The 22,326-nt window shown below is 45.4% G+C and overlaps 1 protein-coding gene across 4 annotated transcripts in view; it reads right to left on the bottom strand.

The window, feature by feature from the left end:
- pdzrn3b (PDZ domain containing RING finger 3b) overlaps positions 1–22,326 on the bottom strand; it is a 96,211-nt gene that overhangs the window by 27,307 nt on the left and 46,578 nt on the right. The window contains exon 1 of one of the 4 annotated variants that reach the window (XM_061219687.1): positions 21,882–21,931. The exons of 2 other annotated variants lie outside the window; for them this stretch is intronic. Coding sequence is in view for 1 of the 2 variants with exons in the window: in XM_061219686.1 (XP_061075670.1) it covers positions 21,540–21,545 (6 nt within the window). In the remaining variant the exon portion in view is untranslated. Of the gene's footprint in view, positions 1–21,539; positions 21,610–21,881; positions 21,932–22,326 lie in introns of those variants that run through there. One more of the 4 variants, XM_061219686.1, reaches the window with a different exon arrangement.

The following is a 22,326-nucleotide window of genomic DNA, read 5'->3' as shown; positions in this document are numbered from 1 at the left end:
TGTCCGTCGCGTTTACGAAATGTTGTTCCTGAAATTCAGCCACAGCCTTGCTCCACCCGTCTGGAGTCCAGCCTAATTCATACAGAATACGTCTCTAGACGAGAGATTAACTTCAGGTTGGCCGAGAAGACCGAAGCTTATATACCTGTATGGATTTCATGGTCTAATTCGGTCCGTGGTGTTTTTCATGGTTCGTGAGGAAAGGGAGATAGGAGCTTCCTGACTCCAGATGTTCCCACAGATTCTTATCCTTTAGAGATTCCTGTGGCTTCCCAGTGCCACCATGGCAACTGAAAAAATACAACCCCCTTTTATACGGACTGTAAACCCTTGGTTTAAAGTGTCAGTTAAAAATATTCACATTATTTCATCATTTTCCTTAAGTAATCACATTGACACCAGCAAAGGATTATGGTGTATTTTCCCACAACCTTGGCTTCAAAATTCTTAGACTGGTTCTCACACATTCAAGGTCATGGCAAGACATCCCATAATCCAACTACATAATGAGAACGGGGGAGAAAAATGCCAGAGGCATCTTGAAAGAGGTCAAAGTACAGTAATTGCAATTATACTTTAGCTCTTTATCTTTCACATTGTCCCAAAGGTTGTTTGTTTCTTTATCAAAATAATCGTCCTGATGGCTGCTGTCTGGGCACCATCATGGAAAGCACCTCGTATTTAGCTTAGCACAAGCCTGGGTAGCCTGCAGTCATGATGTAGAAGAGAGATTTAGAGATAGCTATCGCCACATTTACAGGTTTTCGAGGAGCTTAAACTATACACTCAGAAATAAAGGAAAGGTAGGAAAAGGTACAATTGCTTACCATTACCACAATACCTTATATGTGCATAAAATTGTACCCCTAGCCAGTAATATATAATTAATTTGTACCTTGTACTTTTTTGCTTGGAAATCATACTAATTTGTACCCAAAGAGAACTGCACATTCAGGGTAAAACTGGGAGATTTGATCCTTGAAGAGCAAAAATGTACCTCCACTGTCACTATAGTATAGGACCACAGCTACCTTTTCTTCAGTCTTCAGAAACGTGTATTTGGGGAGTTCAAAGGGCTGGCTAGCATACAGCTCCCAGAGCTTGAAAGAGCAGTTTGGAAAAGGGACCGAGATAAGGAAATGAACGAAGGGATAAATCAATAAGCGGACGGAAACAAAAGCCAATCTACGCCCACTCGTCGTCCTCCTCGGAGATGACAGTCGAGCGACACAAAAAAACACCCGTCACAAAACACACACTCCGCATTTGTCAAATTAATTTCTTGTTGCCGTGCCAACGTAGCGCCCCCCTCCCTCTGAACCACCAGGACACGGGGGCTGAAACCTGTGCTTTCGGTAAACACGCTTCAAACAGCGTTTTGATCCGCGGTGAACAGTGGCGGTGCTTAATTAGCGGGGAGCATATTCCTGCACTTCGCCGTCAGTAACAAGTGAAGCTAAAGGTAATGATGTAATCCCGCCTGTCGCGGGCGGAACGTGACAGAGGGGCGCGGGGGGTGGCGGGTGCCTGGGGAGGGGTACTGTGGTGTCCCCTCCCTAATTAACTAACTGATCCTTTAAAGTGTCAGACCCCAGCTCCATGCTCTGCCAGGTCATTCATATTCATAACCAGCCAGTCTGCACACATCAGGGTCCTGGCCTATCCAGGCAAACTGTGCTGTCTCTCTGATGTGTTTAAACAGTGTGTTAAATAGTGCGCTGGAGGATCAGGGGCCCACAGCGGACTCTCTCTCTCTCTCACTCTCTCTTTCTCTCCCTCTCATATTCTCTTTCTCTCTCTCCCTCTCTGTCACTATCTGTTTCTCTCTCTCTCTCACTCTTTCTCTTTGTCTGTTTTTCTCCCTCATTCCCGTCTCTCTGTTTTCCTGTCTGTCTCCATCTCTTCCCCCTTTCTCCCTTTCAATTTGAGGAACGGTGCTTGTCTGGATCTACTGACTAAATAATTTCCCTGGAGTTCATCAAATGTAACTAACCATTTTTTTCTCAGCACGAAACAGCACTTGATGCTCTTCAAGAGCAAAAACAAAGTGGTAAAACTTTCTCCGTCTCTGGTGGTGGTTGTGATGTTGTAGAGGCTGTCAGCTTTGAATTACCTCACACAGGCGCAGTTCATATCGGGCCAGGAACACGCTCCATTGGGAAATGTGGGAAGAGGTTATCATCACGTCTGTCGCGGTGTCTGATGCCGGGTCCGTGGCCCGCGCGTCCGTGGGAGGAGTTAATGCGCGCTGACCCCCCGCCATTTCCATGGACCCAGGGAAAATGTCAAGCTCTCAGGTTTATGATTGGCTGGCCCCGTCTGAAGAAAGTTCTCCAGATTTTAATCCGGATTTTATGAGGCGGATCAAAGAGCGCAGTGATTAAACTGCGGAGGGCCGCCGACTGATTAACTGGGTGTGAGGAGGTGACAATTTGGGGCACGGCGGTGACAAGTTGGCGGTGGGATAAAATAAATAGAACAAACTCCATGAAGCGATATCCAGACAGCGCTCCCTGTATAAAAACTTCAATCTCATTTCATCTTAAAAGATGCACAGGCAGCCTCAAAAATGAAAGTTAAGTGAAACTGAGAGACGACAAGAACTTTAGGATTAGTGTAAACAACTTTCCTCAGTTCACTTAAATACTAAATTTAAGGCAGCCTGGACACTAACTTTTTAAAGTTGAATCAATTATTTTTTTACAGAGATGGATAGTCTTTGTTTCACCCTGAGTGTCCACAAGCGACACGTGCACTAATGCCACCTTGTGAGTTATTTTGGCTGTGGCATGCCCCCTCTCTCTCTCGCCGTACTGCATGTCTGTCTCCCCTAAGCCTGCCAGACCCCGCTCTGCTGGGGGAAACAGGGGGAGGTAATCCCACGGTCCACAGAGACCGGCGATAGCGGGAGATTAGCGCCGTCTTCCACCCCACTGACGCGGGCCACAGACAGAGGTGTGTGCTTATTAGCCCCTAATCTACAGAGGATATGAGTCTGAACAGGGATCCTGTAATAGAACCTCACTGTTTGTACAACGGGGAGACCAGGTCAGAGCCGCTGGGGGGGGGGGGGGGGGGGGGGGGCGGAATGAGCTCTGCCACAGAATGCCCTGACCCCCTACCAGACTGGTCTCTCTGTCCACAACTGGAGCGATCGTGAGCATACATCATCAGACAGCTGTCACGCTGTTATCTACTGCGGTAAACACATCCCTGACGACACGGACAACAGTCAGGGGAATTGAAGCCGCTACATCATTTTAATTGGGGGAAAATAAAATAATAATGTCCTATCTGTCATTTAAAGCCATTAATGAGCCTGTCTGTGGTAATAGCCCAGTGTCGGGGTGAGCGGGGGTCTAGGGAGCCCCCTTATGCGTGTGGAGACAAAAGGCAAAGCAACACATAGCAGAAACGGTGCAGGACACCACCACAGCGATGCCACACACTCCACACACCACAGGCTCCATACACAGTATCAGGCCGTCTACAGACGTGCCTGTCAACAAACGTTTTTAAACCCCTATCAAAGAGACACAAAAGCATCCATCTTGTATCTCTCTACCGGATGTGGAAATACTACACACACGGTTTTAAACCCCTATCAAAGAAACACAAAAGCATCCGTCTTGTATCTCTTTACCGGATGTGAAAATACTACACACACGGTTTTGAGATGCCTCGTAATTCTCAAAGGAGGCTCTCAAGAAAGATGAAAAAGAAAATCATCAAACTAATATTTTTTTTTCTCAAACCGACATCAGTGTTGTGTTTCTGTCATGTTTAAATTTAGGAGGAAATCAAACGGTTGCACATAAAAGTAGGAATAAGCTGATAAAGACCTATCGAACGTTAGATAAACATGCAACAAAGGGCTCTGTGAGCGACACAGAAACATCCGGAAAGCTGTGTTAGGCAGAAACGTCTGGGCTGGGCAGCAGAGAGGAAGGACACGATGTGAGTTTGCAGGGGGTTTAATTCTCACCGCGGCCGCTGGACTGCTGAAGGGGAGAGGCCAGTCTCACATGAGGGATAAAGAAGGATTTGAATATAAATAAATTGGTGGGGGTGATGACAGCGCGTGAATCTGGTGGCGGTAAATGGATCCCTCCCCCGTCCTGGCTGACAGATCTAATATGTCTTCGGGGTTTGGCGGCCCTCCAATCCGTAAATGACAGACCGGTGCTCAAAGCGGAATTAGCGTGCGTATTAGGGCGGCTAAAACCGCGCCCTAACCTCTGCCGGTGCAGAAGTCCGCGAGGTAAACGGCCGCGACCAGACATAAAAACTATTTACGATTAATTACCTAAATGCCGCGGCATTCCTTCCCGCAGGTAAGTCATGCCGCTTGTCAACACGGTTATTAAGTGGGATATTAAGGAGTTCATATTTCATGTGCAGGGCTACAAGCGCCGGTGTCCCAGGCATGTGGACATAGGCAGTGGTGGGGCCTACTGCGCCTGCCTCCATCAACAGGAAGACAAGTCTGTCATGGCCCTGCTCCGTGTCACTGGGCTCGCTCCCATGGTGTTATTACTGTCGCGCTCCCCGGTGTATGAACCGAACGTAAGGTCATGGGCGTGCCCGAATCGCGTTTGCTCAGGCGCAGACGGACGTACCGCGCTGAGTGAATTGGTGTTACGGCGTTACCCGTCCTGTCCTGTCTCTAGGGGTTGAGTTATTGGCCGCCGATCTCGTTACATTACCGCGCTTTCAGAAACGAAGCCACCGACTGCAGGACACGAGCGGTGATGTCAGCGGCGGATGAAATCACGGCGTGTCAGTCCCGTCGTAAAAGATCCCGAACGAGGGCCGCAATTTGCGAAATGGAGCCGCGATGAGTGATGAGCGGTCGCAACGGCAAATACCGCAGACCATACTTTCATTTCATATTCAAAATTCTCCACCCTTTCAGTCCAGCTGTTCTTAGCTGTTTTAATGCCGCTAATCCTGAATTAAAAGTAAAAAAAAAAACTTGAATGTCCAAGATAAGAAACTATGTCGTCACTACAACACTGAAATATTCCATTTTGGTAACACCTGCCAATTAACTGGCACTAAGTTGAATTTAGAGACCACGCTGGAGATAATCTCTCGATGATAAGACACTGACAGGGGCAAGTGAGAAGCGGAATGAGCCTGAGAATAATGTGGGTCTATCCCCTCCTCTGCTGTACTGTAGCCATTTCACATCTGATGGGAAGTATCTCCACAGCCATCAGAGTCTGAGCCCGGATTCTAGATCGTTCCAAGCCATCACGATTCAGCCAGCCAGACGTTCAATTCAAAATCCCTTCCCAAAGACCCTTGCAGCTAATAGAATGCTCTGCCGCACATTGATAGTATGCAAATGTACCATGTTTCTGTATGTTTTAACAGTCAGGGGACCAATATACTACAGAAAATTATGTCTTTCTATGACATGTAGGCTAAATACGCCTGGAGCAACTGGGTTCGAAATTAAATTGAGTACAGGGCAGAAATGGACAGATAGGCTATAGTGAGAAAATGTGGGCACCATAATGTTATTGGGTGAGAGAAAGAGTTTAATTTCTTTTCTTTTTTTTTATATTATATTAGCCTTTACACGGATGGAAACAGCATGTCTTGTTGGATTCAGTAAGATAAAACACCCACACAAACACATAAGCATCCACATAATGGGAATGAACTCACATACACACCCACCCACACACACACACACACACACACCATTGCGCACACACACACCCATAACACACACACACCCCGTTCACAGCAATAGAATGCCTACTGCTCAGCCCTACTACAGAAAGCTCAGGTCCTGAGTATATAACCCCACTCATAACCCCACTCTCCACTGGAGCCACACAGAATCATCAGTTTTGTGACCTTGGGGTCAGAGTTCACACAAAGCATGACCCAGGGGATTCCCCAGCTCTGGGCTGTTTTTACCCCCTTCTACTGCTCGTCCACAAGCTAACTGTTCACCCACGGGGAAGACCTTTTCTCAAATGATCAGCGGAGATAAACATAAGATAAACATATTTCCCATTAAAAGGACAAAAACAGTTCTATAAAAATAAGAGTTTAAAAACACATTTTACATTTTACAAAAAAGCACCATCCTCTAAAATGATACCACTTTCAAACAATATTTGAACTTTCCCCAAAAAAATATTAAGACCTTTATGCTATTTAAGTTATCTTTTTCCTGGAATTAATGTGTTTGCCTGAAACTAACTGATTTGAAGCCTTTTGTTTCATGTCTCACAGTCAAACAGTGAACATTATTTAGTTTGTCTTTGACTCTCTAGAAATAAATAGATAAATACATATCAACCATGTCTTATGCGTCACAACTCATCCACACAGACAGAAGAAAATAAAGTTCCTCCAGCCATTTATTAATGGTGGGATCCTGGCAGAAATGAAATCATCAAAGCCGTATCGACGCAGGCCCATCTAGTACCTCGGGCGAGCTGTAGAACCTCGGCAAGCGCCCGCGTTTGATAGCTAAACTGATTACGCTAAACGGAAACTGAGAACAATCGCCCGACAAAGCTGACACTTTCACTTTCTTTCCTCTTTCTGTTCAATCCCACGATATTCGCACTGAACAATCAGCACTTCCCACAGCTTAACAGCAGCCTCTGGCGAGATAAATTACCGAGCGCCATCGATGAAAAATCCCCGCCGATAAAAACACACAAGCCTCCCAGCCCAGTGGAGCTGCGTTACTCTGCCATGCCGACCTGACTCACAGACGCACGCTTCTTTTCACCGGTGGAAATGGAGCGACATTATAGATATGCACTGAAGTGCGTTTCACGGCTGACCATCAGGGAGATAAAGGCACTAATGTAGTTATTTGTTCTGACTAGGTGTGCTCTAGCTATCCGAACACGCGGCTAAATTAATAGAGGTCTTCTGGTCAGTCGTTTGTCACTGGACAGACACCCGGGGGCTTTTGGTCGATGCGGACACTTCAGCTTCTACCCTCAAATGGACCTCTGGGACCCAGAATGCACCAGGGTGTCCCTGGGCGGACAGCCAGGCCACTGCTGCTTAGCCGCTGTGCGTCTAGCTGTCGCCTCCCCTAGCGCCCGCAACGCATCTGAACGATACAATGCAAACCTCATTTGGCTGATAAGTAAATTCAATAAGCCACTTCCAGCACATCAAAGTCCAATTTATCAGAGCTGCTCTTCCTGTTTGCCTCCTGAACGCTGATATTCAAATAGTGTTTGCTCTTAGGCTAAGAGAGGCTAATCCGTTTAGCAGCGATGAAAAATACATTTGTAACAGTTGGCGTTATTGAACTTTCAATCTCCATTTTTAACCACTCGTAATGCACTTTGCTGACGTACCGCTCAGCGAGAAGCCAATGGAAACAGGGCTTGGGGAACAGTAATAATTATTTAACAAATGTGAAAGGAAGAGTCTGGGCTGCATGACAATTCTTATCTCCTGTACTATATATTTTACCCAAATAGAAATTACACCTTTATTAAACATATATTGCAATTGTATCAGTAACAGTCTTATGCTTATGTATTATATCTTATTTATCTGGTCAAATAGAAAGCACCAAATCTCTCTTCCCTTCCCTGAAGACAGTGGGCTGTCATGCATTACCTCATCATGTAAAAGACTGTCTGTGTGCTGTAACGGGCAAAAATCACAGCTTTTCCTCTTAAAAGCCACACTGTCAGTGTCCACAGCGCATGCTGCCATTAGCGGTAATGTTATTCTCTGAGTGTGGTAACTGCACAAAGAAGCGGGGCTGTGTGAAGATAATAAACACCGCAAATTTCGCCTCTCACACACACCGCCGCACCCCCACTTCAACCCCAACACGCCGCCTATCTACCCAAATGGAATGGAAGAGCTTGTGTGTGTGTGGAGGGGGGGGTCTGGTTTAAAAGAACCTTGGTATATAATTTTCATCCAATCCAAACTTCATTTGAAGTGAAGAGCACAGAAAACACTGTCATTACGGAGCACAATGCTTCAGCACACTGAGAAGGGAGAGTGGAACCCATTAAACAAAGGACGGATCAGCAAAGGGTCTTATAGAGAGAGTGAGAGGGGGAAAGACAGACAGAGAGAGAGAGATAAATTAAACATCTTGTCACAGAACAGAGAGAGGCCCTCAGGTGTAATAAGGACAAGCTGCAGGACACAGACGGAACACCAGTGGCCTCTGACACTCACTCTGAAGTACATCTGCGCTTTGTCCGAGGTTCGGATGCAGGTGGGGGGAGAGGGCTATCAAAAGCAAGGAAATACAAAAGTAAAATAATATAAAAATACGCGAATGCTCCTCATTAAACACAGAGCTTGTGGAATAAATTGTTTCTGTCTCTAGCCCTCCAGGGTAGCTGTTTAGGCCCTGGCCCCATAATGAGTGAGTGTTATATTCAACCACACACTTACTGATTCATACAGTACAAAGTTGCACCCATTCTACTAGCAAAAAAGCTGTATTACTGGTGCTACAACACAAGGAGGAGTGTAAGGATACAAAACAGGGCCTTTCAAAATATATCGACACATCTCCAGATCCTACTATATCCACAGAGAAACACTGACCCACAGTTTATTTGAGATCAAAGTGTGAAAAAAAAAAAAAAAAATGAAATAAGCTTGGCATTTTGAACCATTCAGAATCTCAAATTTGTTGGAAACGTCCCAAGCATATTTCTTTCTCTTTCTTTCTAATTTCCATTTACTGTGCAGCCTAATGCTGGACCAGTCAAAACAGACAATGCTCCAGTGACTTGGCTCATGAAGTCTAGCTGTGTAATTGCAAAAAAAACTCCAGTACTCACAAGCTGATTTCTAATGACACATACAGACCTGGTAAAGTGTGAAGGTTGTTAACATTGCTCATTTGCATCGTGGCTTTAAAACAGAGTTGTTAATTGTTCCACGTGCACTTACAACTTAATGTACCAGCATAAAACAAATGTATTTAAAAGGTCTAAAGTGTGCTGTTTGCTTACGGCTTTCCTTAACCTAGGCTTTTCAAAAGTGAGCAGTTAGTCACGCTGGCATCGCAAGAAGCTATTTAACACCTTTTTATTGCACAGAGCATGACCGCATATCCTGTTATAACACACAACCTGAGCTAAATATTGCATCAATTGAAAGATCTATGTCCTAGGGGACAAATGTTGGGCAGTGGCTTTCCGCCTTGTATGTGTGTGAGTGAGTTTGCTAATGTCATTTACCCATTGGTCTGACAGTACAGCAGACCTGGGTTCAAATAGCATCTGTTTTGGATTCAAATATATTTCTGCATTTGACTACGCTTGTCTGGTGCATTGGAACAAATGAAATGATGCCAAAACTGTAAACCCTGTCCACCTGCTCCTGCTTGCAGGCTCCAATACACCAGGCAAGATCAATAGAGCACAGAAAAATAATTTCAATCCAAAACAAACACTATGTGAACCCAGGTCTGCAGTAGAGCTAGACCAGAAAGCCCAGTTACGTGTTCCCAGCTCTCCTACACACATTCACTGAGTAAGATCTGAGACAATCACAGCAAACAAAGCTTATCTTGCTAGTACCCTTCCTTCAATTTCCTTCAATTTCCCCCCAGAAGTGAGAGACTCACCCCTCCAGGACAAAAATCCTCCTTACTACAATTGATTAAACAGTTGGATTGGGATATTTGAATCATTTAGGATGTAAATAACAAATGCGACAACTGAAGGATAAGTTCAAGTTGACCTGATCTGAGCCACTCTGTATTAGAATATTTAGGCTAAACTCTATCAGACAAAAGACAAAACAAAACAGAATAATGATTATAAAAATATATTAAGATTGAACTATATTAACAAGTATTAAGAGATGAAGAATGGATTAAGAATATTAAGGATGAAGATCTGTGGTTGATTTTGTGCACTGAACAATTCAGTAGATGACATACTGTTACCTGGTGTCTAAAACACAGCAGTAGAGGTATTAGAAAGATTGTTCTAGCAGTACACTGCCTGGTAAGAAGAGTCTTAGAGCATCATTGCCCACAACCAATGACAACAACTGGGTACAGTCTTCATCAATACTTACTTCTAAAGTAGCTGGTTAGTATGGACTTCACGTACATAGTTACATACATATAGTTCATCATAAAAAATTCCCATTTACCCCCTGTGGTGCAAACTGGATCCATATACACTCAGAATTAATTGGCAAAAGGCTTCCGATATGCACCATCACAATAGGATTTAGAGAAGCTGTCCTTGAATTTTTCCTCTGTCGTATACAGTACTCCCAAGCAAATGTGTCATTTGGATAGCTGCTGTACTTATTTATACGCTACAATAGCACAGACGGTGTCAGGTAGGCGTAAGCGATAACTGAAGTTAATTTCTAATGTTGTTGCGAGGCTGGCAGTACTGTAGACGAGGCCCTGTAAATTGAAAGGTGAATCGCCACACCACCCCATTGGAACTGCACACATAAAACAAAGGTGGGTAGGTGGAAAGTGGCTTTACAGTACGTATAAATCTTCATGCCTGCAAATCAATAAACTGGTTTGTTTTTCCTCCTTTGCAAGCAGAACATCAAGCTGAAAATATGCCTTTGAGAACACAGAGGCGTGTTTAGCCAGAAGAAACACAAACCCTGCCCTCTACGTTCTCAAAGTGACATGGAGTGCGCAAAGTCTCCTCTGCCTTTCAACTAGACTGCACTTTTCCCAGTCCGTTAATAAACTTAACAGCAATGAACAAATTGCAGGGCAAACAAAACTAGGTTGCTTGATGAGGCACACACACATAATACCACTGCTCAAAAGGGAACAAAATCCTTTTGAAACCAGGCTTGAAATAATCAAATATCTTAACAGACACAGTTTCAAGGCTTCTACCTTGAGTTTCTAACCACAGAATTAGTCACTCACTCGCTTAATTTAAGTCTTTATGGAAACAGGAATACAAACTTTTTTCCCTGTCTAGACAAATTAATGGCACTTCAAAGCTACATACAGTAGCATATTGAAAGAGCAGGATTACACTTCTTTTGCCTGAAAGTCAATGTCAAACTGAGCCAGCATGCATGGAAAGGGATGTGAGGTGGATTTCTGGGGCCTAAAGCCTTGATGTTGTGTTCAGCAGCTTGACTCATCTGTCATCACCTACACACTCTGCTGAAAGAAACAGCTCAAGCTAGGTTTTGACCAGCTCCCAGCTCAACGTGGTTTTGCTGGTTGACCAGTTCAGACCAGCTCCCATGGTTTGACCAGCTCAAGCTATGTTTTGAAACAGCCGGTAGCTGGGTGACCAGCTCATACTCAGCTAGACCAATGTTATGACCAGCTTGGCCATGCTGGTTGACCAGCTCATACCCAGCTACACCAGCTTATGACCAGCTTCTCATGTTGGCTGACCTGCTCATACCCAGCTAGACCAGCTTGACCAGCTCAAAATTCCACTCAAGTCATCTGCAACATGTGTCAGATATCATGAGGTAGGAGTGTAGGTAACCATGGTCCTTGGGTATGACATGTTTTTGGTCCACCCAAGCATCCTGTGTGATGAGATTCAGTGTCAGAGTTAGTGACTGCAGGCGACATAGTGCAAGAGGTAGGCCTCCTTAACAATTCACCATTCTGGCTCAGAGTTAACAATCTATCAAACTGCTATGAAGCATAAATAAATCACACACCAAACATATCTGGCTCCCCAGGACCATGGTTACCTCTCCTTTCTTTATTCACACCAGAATAGCCACAGATTTTTAAATGGCACTCTGCTTTACTGCTTTAAGGATCCAGTAATGGATTGAAAATGCACCAAAGAGGCATTTCCACAGGGTAAATGTGTGACAGTATGAATAACCTCTCAGCATTACTCTGCATGCCGGTCTTGCCTCTTTCTAGCTGAGATTTCGCCCTCACAGGTCTCGGTCATACATTCACGCCTCGGGGCACAAACGTTCACCCCAAATGACTTAAATACGGGGTTTACGTTTTATATAAAAGCCCTGTTCCAGCCCCTGCTGAACTGTTTATACGCGGCTCTGAGAAAAAGCTTCGCCGGGGTCTCCGGTCACTGTTATCGGTCAGCTCATATTTACTCGAGCGCAACCTCCCTTTGCCACCAATTCAGTGTCTTCATTGTCACATGTTTTCAATTACTGCACGGGTGCACAAAGCCAGCCTCCGTGGCGATTCAATAAGAACACAATGGAGCGAGGGGGACCATGTGTCGCGCCCGGCGCATTGTCCGGGCGACGGATGAGTGACAGGGCCGATTCTGCCCCCTCTCTCTGGGGGAGCCCGGGGTAGTGAATCGTTACTTTGTACCTGTCACTCAAGCGCTGACACGGGGACCCCTCCGCGTTTTCAGAGGTGTCCCCCCAGATCAGGGGAGGTGAGGAGGTCCCCAAAATCAGCGGAGTGTCACAGGCGGCAGGTTTTTCTGCCTCACTCGACACCCCCCGAAATAGAGACGAAACAATTACCTTCACGTCACATAGAAAAAAACACAGAACAATTACCTTCTGATAAAAAACAACAACACTGAACAATTACCTTCACATCAGATCGGTGAACCAAAACATGGAATCACCTGCTAATCCCTAATTACGAACTGAATGAAATACACGGCCTACAATAGGAGAGCAAACATTATTAAACTGGGTTTTTCACTCTATGTCACACACACACACACACACACACACACACACAACCATTATAGTATGCACACACGCATAGAAAAAAAAAGTAGCTGTCTCTATCAGTTTTGATTGCCGGATAGATCAAGGTTTATCAGCGTATATTCATCTGTCATGTTCACTGGGACATGTTGTAGATTGATTGACTAAGTACAGCTTTCAACTGACATTCAGGTTCAGATACGCATCTCCCTCTCCCATCTGCTCCTCTCTCTCACCCAGACCCCTACTCCACCACACGCACGACTCATCTTCTGCCCTCCGCTCCATCAGGCTAATTATAATACAGCTTCATTTATGCAGAGGAGTCAATATGAAAGAGAACAAAACAATCAATTTCTACTGATTAATGACAAATGTGAAAGGCCATTATGCGCCAATCAAAGCTCCCCATGCTTTCAAATTAATGAGCACTGTTTCAGGCTGGGGTCACCAACAGGGCCAGAGAGTCGGACCGACTCAAGCTTTCTGAGCGCAGATTACATTAATGAAACCACGCTGGCAAAACAGGGACCGAAACCAGGGGAGAAAATGAACTGTGCTGGCCTTGGTAAACAGGATTACAGTCAAGTCCAGGTTCCTGCTTGTCGTGTAGCTGACTTTGGGAGGGACAAGCCAGGGGAAGAGGCGACTTTCTGTGGTAGAACGTCCTGACTATGCAGCTCTAAAAGATTACTGGTCATTCAGAACACAGCTCATGGGATAGCATACACTATGGTCCATGTATTTAAGCCACACTGTGGCTCACACATTGGTCCATGTATTTAAGCCACACTGTGGCTCACACATTGGTCCATGTATCTAAGCCACACTGTGGCTCACACTATGGTCCATGTATTTAAGCCACACTGTGGCTCACACTATGGTCCATGTATCTAAGCCACACTGTGGCTCACACATTGGTCCATGTAGCTACTGGTTGATATTCTCAAAAAGACTGTCAGAACAAGCTCACCAAACATGTCCCTTCACATGAATAGGTGCCTCTTCTTTGTGTTCTCCCAGTCTACTGTGTGCTGTGTGCTGGGTGGGATACAGCGCAGGTCAAGTGCAATGGATCATCTACGGCGTTGGTTCAGAGTGTAGGGTTAGTTAAAATACAGGTCCAGTGTGGTGGGTTAGTTAAAATACAGGTCCAGTGTGTTCCAGTGTGGTGGATTAGTTAAAATACAGGTCCAGTGTGGCGGGTTAGTTAAAATACAGGTCCAGTGTGGTGGGTTAGTTAAAATACAGGTCCAGTGTGTTCCAGTGTGTTGGGTTAGTTAAAATACAGGTCCGGTGTGGTGGGTTAGTTAAAATACAGGTCCAGTGTGTTCCAGTGTGTTGGGTTAGTTAAAGTACAGGTCCAGTGTGGTGGGTTAGTTAAAATACAGGTCCAGTCTGTTCCAGTGTGTTGGGTTAGTTTAAAAAAGAACAGGTCGAAGGTGTGGGTTAATCATGTAGCAGGTCTAGAGCATTGCATTAGCTATGAAGCAGTTCAGTGTGTCGGGTGAGTTGCAGTGCAGCTTCACTGCGTACACTGCAGAGCTCCACTGTATTAGTGGTGCTCAGCGTGTTGCAGTGACTACCTGCTCTCCCCTCTGATCAGCAGAGGTCCGGCTCCGCGGTGGGGAGTCATTAGAGCTCACACGGGATTGTGTTCCTGGGACTGATGGCACCTCATTACCACAAAGCCAGGCTGCTTTGATGCCGTTTTCACGCTTCGCAGGGCACCGAGCCCTAATGAGGCCAACAGGTGAACGCTCCTTTAAATCCGTTCGGAAAACAAACGGCACTCGCACACATACCCGGAGCGTGGCTGGGAACACCGGCAGTCACACGCATACGTGGAGCGTCGGAGGGAACACCAGCAGTCACACACACATACACGGAGCGTTGCTGAGAACATCGGCAATCACACTTATAAATGGAGCGGCGTTAGCAACGCCACAGTCACACACATACACGGATCATTGCTGAGAACATCGGTACTCACACGCATACACACAGCGTTGCTGGGAACACCAGCGCTCACACACATTCACGGATCATTGCTGAGAACACCAGCACAAACACATACACACGGAGCATCGCTGGGAACACAACACTCACACATATACACGGAGAGTCACTGGGAACACAACACTCACACATATACACGGAGAGTTGCTGGGAACACTGACACTCACACATACACACGGAGTGTTGCTGGGAACACCGACACACACATATACACGGGAGCATCATTTATTATCCCTGTTGTTTCTGCTGAAGCTTCTATGAGGTCAGCGTTCCCCATGGGCGTGACCGGTGGAGCAGAGAGCACCATGGGAGTAATATCTGGGGCACGTGCATTCTCCTCTTCGAGGAGCCTGGGCGCACGCATCGTGTTCCCAGGCCTGAGCAGACAGACGGACGGACAGACAGACTGCTGGTGTCTGAGAAGCAATAACAGGGGGCCGAGGGCAGTTGTCAAGGAAACGGGCACTGTTATTGTCTGTTACCATGGCACCTTGTCTGCCGAAAGCGCCTGGCGTTCTTTTTCCCGGAGAGTAGGAGGGTTTTAAGATGCTTCTGAAGGCGTCAACACATCACTAACTCAGAGTTGGCCTCTTTCATGCTCAATGCAAACATTCTCCCAAAGCACAGACTGCAGAAAGTGATCGTTTTTTTAATTCACTACAAGTTCAGTGCTGAGTGCGACACACTCACAAACCAGCCTTCTGCCTATGCTAAGACCCAACAAGTTTTGCTGACAGCATAAAAATGAATACCTTTTTGAAGAGCATGCTTTTCTACATCTTTGGGATGTAAGGTTTATTCCAGTGGGTAAGAAGGCACTCTGAAAATACATTTTAAATCAGTCGCTCCACATACTCATATTGGCCCCTGGTAATAAACTTTCGTGATAAATTCTGCACTTGACATTTCCCTTACGGAATTAATCAACTACTTTATCTTCTATATAAATATCCATTAGGGGTCATTTATTACCAAATCCAGTGATAAGAGCCATCCTAGAATCTCATCATTACATTTGAACATGGTTTATGTGGCAAATAAACCCATGTTTAAAACCTTATATTTCTTAGTTATGGCGGAGATTTATCACATGTCATATAGCCTAGGGTGAACACTTACAGAACATTACACTTCAAAAGTTATAGACACAGTATCACCTCTTTAATGTTTCTCACTGGTGTCCCTGTTTCAAAACGGCATTTGCTTGAGAGTGCAATGTCTTTATTTGGGCACCTAAATAAATATTACATTATTGGCATTTGGCATATTAAGCACTATACAACCAGTACTGCTGGCATTAATATTCATACTCAACTCTAAAAGAAACCTGTTAATAAAAACATCTTGCTTTGTACTAACCATCAACTTCCCAGCTTTTAGACATCTCCTAAACCCAGAGAGTCACTCCTAAATGGCACAGGGTGCAGGGTAGGCTTAGGGCACTCTGAGTACTAATGGTAAATGGTAAATGGCTGGCACTTATATTGCACCTTTTGCCAAAGCGCTGTACAATTGATGCTTCTCATTCATCCATTCATACGCACACTCACATACCAATGGCGATTGGAATACAAGGCACCAACCCGGCTCGTTTGCTAAGGAACACTTCGACACCACCAGGGCGGAATTGAACCGGCAACCCTCCGACTGCCAGGTGACTGCTCTCACCGCCTGAGCCAACGTCACCCTGAGTGAGTGTGCAGCTCAGGTGAGCTGGAGTTTTTCTCCACAGTGCGTGCACGGGTAATGAGATTATCAGTGAACATCAGTACTGCTGTAATGGCTGGGGCTAGACAGTCCGGATAGGGCTTGAACCGGAGGATCTATTCAGTGAAACTGCTGCGGGAAAGGGATTCATTCTTACTTACACAAGAAACCTGCATCCAGTTAAAGCTGGCCCCATTCTTCATTTCTATCTCGCGCTTCGGAAGTGCAGTAGATTATATCCCCTCGAGGATTTCGCTCACTTTGGGTACCGTGTGACATATGGAATCGGTGGAGTGCGTAACCTTAAGTGAGCGATGTAGTTACGCAGTCTCCGTATTTAAGGGTGTTCCGCGTGGAAACTGGAGAGAGGTGCTGGTTTATATTCCCCACTGAGAGGATTAATATACAGTTCAAAAGGTCATGTGACTATTTCCATCCTGCTCAGGGTAACTGCTGTAGCATTGTTCTCCCAGACTGCCTTCACTAACCTGAGACTGAGCTGAGACTACAGGAACAGGACTGTGCAGTACCAGTGGAGCACAAAGATACATGTACTCTATACTAGCAGTCTTCCTCAATAGTACCTTGGAAGTATATATCAACAATAACACATTTATTAATAAAAATAAATGCTCATTCATCGATCTCCTTCAGCCAATAAACTAATTGAACTCCGGAATGTTCGAAATGTACAGTATCATAGCATGAAAAAAAGATGCAGTCTAATGAGAAAGCCATGCCAGAATTTTCTCCCTGACAAAATGGTTCCCCTTTTTATTTAATCTTGGCTAATCTGATAGCATGCCTGAAAATGAATGTGTCGTGCATGCCTCTGCCATATGTGCAGTCCATCTTTTTACCAAAAGCATAAGGCAATCTGCTTCTCGTTTACTTGTGTAAACAACATTCTTCTTATAAAATTGCAAGCAGTATTTGTTTGTAGGGGCACTTAATGTCTCAATATATCTATATCTACAATACAGCAAATATTCTAAAAGAAAGAATAAAAAATAAATAAAGACTAAGGAGCCTCAATCTCCTGTCATTCACAAAATACACTGATAGAGGCTGTTTATGGAACTGCAATTCCAGGTCTCCTATGTATACATTAGCCAATGATTCACCTCTCTGCGAATGAAAGGCATGAGCGAGTGCACTAAAATATTAATGCCACTCAATGTACACCCAAAGGTATTTCTGGACTGGAATTGGAATTGAAATGGAATTTCTACAAACGAGAAATTCAAATCAAACTATGATGAGTTTAGTCATTTAAAATGTGTTTTATTATGTTATGCTCCCCCCTGCTGGTGATGCGTATTATTACAGTAATGTGATTGCGGGAAATTCAAAAGTATGCGTGGTAATTCGTTGACTGATTTGAGAGTGGGTGAAACTGCTTAGTGAAAACTTTAGAGAACACATTTACAGTGCTGAAACTAATTTATAGATGAGACCATTTATTTGAGATGCAAATAGGTATCCAGAGACTTTGTTCTGAAAAGTGTCAAGAGACACCAATGAAACATGTAAAAAAATTCCCATATTCTACATTTGAGATGCAATTTTTAGTAATAAATAAACCAAAAATAAATCAGAATCTACTACAAATGTTATGGCACAATAATCAATAAATGTGTTCATGCAGAGTGACACAGAGCCAAGGGGAGGCCAGACTTGGTGGATACAGAGCCGCGGAGTTTCGTACCAAACTGAAAATGTGTGCTAACAGTTTCAACAAGTGCCCTCATCGCAGGCCTGTGTCTTCTGCTGCTCTCTTATTTACCTGCTAGATTCTAGAGCAGGTTACCATGGCCACCGCCTACTCTTCCCTCGGTTTCCCTGTGCTTACACTCTCTCTCTCTCTCTCTCTCCCCAGCGTGCAAGAGCCAGAATGTGAATTTCTAGGTTAACCCCGGATGTAGCCTCGCTACGTCCTACTCGGCTAGAAAATGTTCACGTTTCAACCAAATGTAGCCCTCATCTGAAGGCCTAGACGGCATTCCATCACAGAAATGTGCTCCGAGTTGCTCTATCGCTCTCACTGTAAGATTGATCCACTCTCATAATTGCCGTGACGAGCCTAACGTGGCGTTTTGGAAGCACACGGCCGCATAAATCTCACAATCTCTCTCCTCTCTCTTCCCACCTCCTCCGTAACTGTCCACCCATTCCGCTATCTGCCACATCCTCCCCCCCTCCTTTCCTCTCCCTCCTCTCTCCCCCTGTCTTCCTCTCCTCCTCTCACCTCTCCCTCCTCTCCCCCCCTTCCTCTGTGGGAACAGCTGGATCTGAGCGGGGGTGTGGGAGGTGGGGGGAGGGGCGCCCTGGCTCCAGGAGTGTGACTCACACAGAGTGTGTCCCTCCCCCCAGGAGAACACCCGCCCTCCCCCCACTCCCTCCCCCCCCAAGCCTCCTGTAATTAACCAGGTAGCCCAGAGAGAGAACCGTTTAGAAAGAAAGGCTCACTTTCCCTTAACATCCGTTTCCATGACCCGGAGCACTCTCCGCTCTACACAACAACAACAGTCCGTTCGTCCGTAATTGCATTAGCGGGGACGTCTGTTTGGGATTTTCCCCCGGAACGCTCTGGTTTAGATGAATGAGAGGGCTGAGGGAAGATCGGACAGAGGGTGAGAAGTGTGGAGCCAAGGACTCGGTTTGGGAATGTGACACTCGGGAGAGCAAACGGGACAACGTCCCCACCGCTGACACTTTTACAGCCCAGGGGACACGGCCACCTGTTCAAACAGCGGCTAATGCTAACCTGAAGAAACCAGGACTCCCATTCCCTGGTCCTCACACAAAATCCTGCTTCCCGTGCAGTGTTTCCACAGCTGGTCCCCGGCCGGTCCGCCTGACTATCTGAACATCCAGTACGACAGCGAGTCCCCCTCAAAGCTGAATCATCTGACCTACTTCAGCACAAAATAATATTTTATCTACATTTTCAGGAGGAAAAGAAAATGTCAACATTAGAAAGTAAAGCTGTTTTTAATCTTGCTCTGGTGTACTTTTTTCCCAACTTTGAATTAACAAACATTCTCAGCGGTTATGCACTGTGGGCTTTAAAGTTTTTTGTAAATCGAGCAACCCGCAAACATTTTTTTAAATCAAATGAACAACAGTTGATTTTTTTAGGGCATTCATCTGCCAGTGTTGGTTCTGTAAGCTACATGTTTTAGAGGAGTGCCAAGTTTCAGAAGCAATGAAAGGCATTCTAAACACAAAAAAGGTACACAAACAAGATTAATTGCCATCTTGTTTTAATTCAATGTGTAATGAAGTCTGTACCCTGTGTGACCTTGCCAAGGGGTCTCTAGGTGATTTCCGCGTGATTTCCCACATTCCTGAGGAACGGCAGATTGAGGAAGGAGGCTGCAAGGCATGCTGGGTAATTACACCATGGTGTCACTCAGGCACCAGATAATGTGTGTTAAAAAAATAATAATAATCTGTCATACAGCAGTCTATACCTGCTCCACTCTACAGTAAACACCAGCAAAACAACCCCGATCGCCATAGCGATACCGATCGGGACCAATCAAATAAGGCACAGCAGGAGCCGACTGCAACCAAATGACATCACCCTCTTTATTAGGAGACTAATGCACTGCCTCCGCCGCCTATTACAACTACTAAACCAAACCAGGGGCTCGCCGGTTTAACAAGACTCCAAAACAAACAGAAGCAAGACCAACAGTCTCTCGCCCTACGACAGCGCTCGTACGATTCACCTCATCGGAACCCCGACAGGGCTGCCAGCCCAATTCCCGAGACAAGGATCGATAATAAGGACAAATTCCTGATGTCTTCGGCTGTATTCCGGACACATTTTTACTTATCGGCGGAATGTGCCGGAATGATATTTCTCTCCCGCGCTGACCTCGCATACTTTCTGCCCGCATTACCATTCCTCTCTCATCAGCGTGAGCTGCATTGGAGCTTCAATTAGTGCCGGCTAAATACCTGCCGTAAAACAGTTAATTAGCCAACCCGCTCTTGATTATTTAAGCGTTCATTTTAATAAGGATCTCCTCTCAGCTGCTTGTTTCCTTTTTAGATGATTTCATCTAATGTGGTGGAATTACCCTGGACACCTTCAAAATTAAATAATTTTTCATAATCACTGATCACAGCAGTGGCTTAATTGCAACAAATTTCCTTGATTATAAGAGAGGGATTGGAGATCTCGCTACATAAATAATTTTGATATTATGGATATTTTTATGCTCCAGATTGACACGGGACATGAGTCTTCTGATGGCTGATCCTTATTTTAACTGGTGCACTTTTTAAATACACAGCACACAATTACAACTAGCAGCCCAGGCCCACCAACCTTTTTTTAATAGATGCCACACTAATGTATAGTAGTTTACAGCCACCCTATTAAGCATGTTCCATGTGATTTAACATTGTGTAAATATTTAGAATATGTGTTCAGTGAACCGTAAAAGAAATCAATAAAAACACTGCATGCAAAGGTAAAATACTGGAATACGACACTGCTGCTTGAATCAATTAGGAGCACAAGGAGAGAAACATATATAACTGTGTCTGCATGGAAACTAAACATATCAATATTCAGCAGATTTAGCAATGAGATACTGTTTTGAATGGGGTGTGAAAGAACACTGCCAACATAGATTTGTCCACTGGGTGGCTCTATATTCCTCATCTGACATCTTTTATAGTCTGAATTCTTGCCAGATTGAACTGTGCCCAAATACTGCTGAGATTCTCCTTTGAATAAAGTGATTACCTCTACAAAACCTTTAGCGTTAAAACAGAGAAGTGAAACGAGGTTAAATAGATGACAGCTTCAATTACACTTGAAATGCTTTTTTTTCCAGAAAGCTTATAAACATTTTATGGTATTGCCAGAGCTGGCTCAAAGCCAAAAATATTCCCTTTGCCTTGTGAAAATATGAATGAAAACATTCAGGTCCTGTACTTGTAAGTTCAGCTAAATCTCCCATTTTGCCCTGGCCTGGTCACGCTCCCCTCGTATTGTGTAATGGCAGCAGCAGATCAGATTCTACAGCATGCAGCTACAGCTCACATGGCGGTCTGTGTGCACCGCACAACATGCAGCTCCTGACCGCGACAGCAAGAGGGTCAGGTCACATCCACGCGTTAAAACCCGCTTCTCTTACCGGCATGTACACGGCGCGCGTCGGAAAACACGGAGAAACGCGCAAACGCGCAAACGCTCGAGGCTCCGTCCTTTCCACACAGTCACAGTCACCGTCCAGATGTTTGTGACGTGCGCGTTGGTCAGCGGAATAGCTGAGCGAGTACGGGAAAAATGTGAGAAGACAGAGAAGAAAGATAGAGGGGGAGAAGGAGAGAGAGGGAGAGAGAGAAAGGGAGGGAGAGAGGGGGAGAGAAGCAGTGTGTGTGAGAGAGGGAGAGAGAGAGAGAGAGAGAGAGAGATAAACTGAAATCACTCCCAGTGGTCTCTTGGGGATAAAGAGCAGTGTCGACAGTGAACTCACAGTTGAGTAAACCCATCATGGACTCACTCGGGCTGCGGACAGGAAACACCTGGGCTCCCAGGCCGGCTCTCTGCGCTCCGTGAAGCAGCCCCACTGTACGCGGCGCATCAGCCCGACTGGAATAAATATCTGTCTCCTTGTTGCCCAACATTCAGCCTCCTCGCCTGTAAACAAACACAGCTCCTTCTGAAGCGGAGGGGCCTGGGGACAGGGCTCGGCGGTAATGCGTTCTCACTGCGCAGCCAGGGCCGGGAGGGGCCATATGGCGGGTCTATCAGAGGCAGACAAAGCGCCCCGGCCACACTCCACTTCCTCCCGAGCCTTGTGTCACGAGGCGAAACGCGGTTTGCGCTTTTCCTCGGCCTGTATCGACCATAGGCTGCTGAAAAATACGGCCCAAGTGCCTGTTACGTCACCCACTGTCTGTCCACGGGCTGGTGAAAAG

The sequence above is a fragment of the Conger conger genome, chromosome 14, assembly GCF_963514075.1.
Source record: "Conger conger chromosome 14, fConCon1.1, whole genome shotgun sequence".
NCBI classification, from domain to species: domain Eukaryota; kingdom Metazoa; phylum Chordata; class Actinopteri; order Anguilliformes; family Congridae; genus Conger; species Conger conger.
The sequence above is the reverse complement of the archived record's forward strand: the minus strand, read 5'-3'. Positions and strand labels throughout refer to the sequence as shown.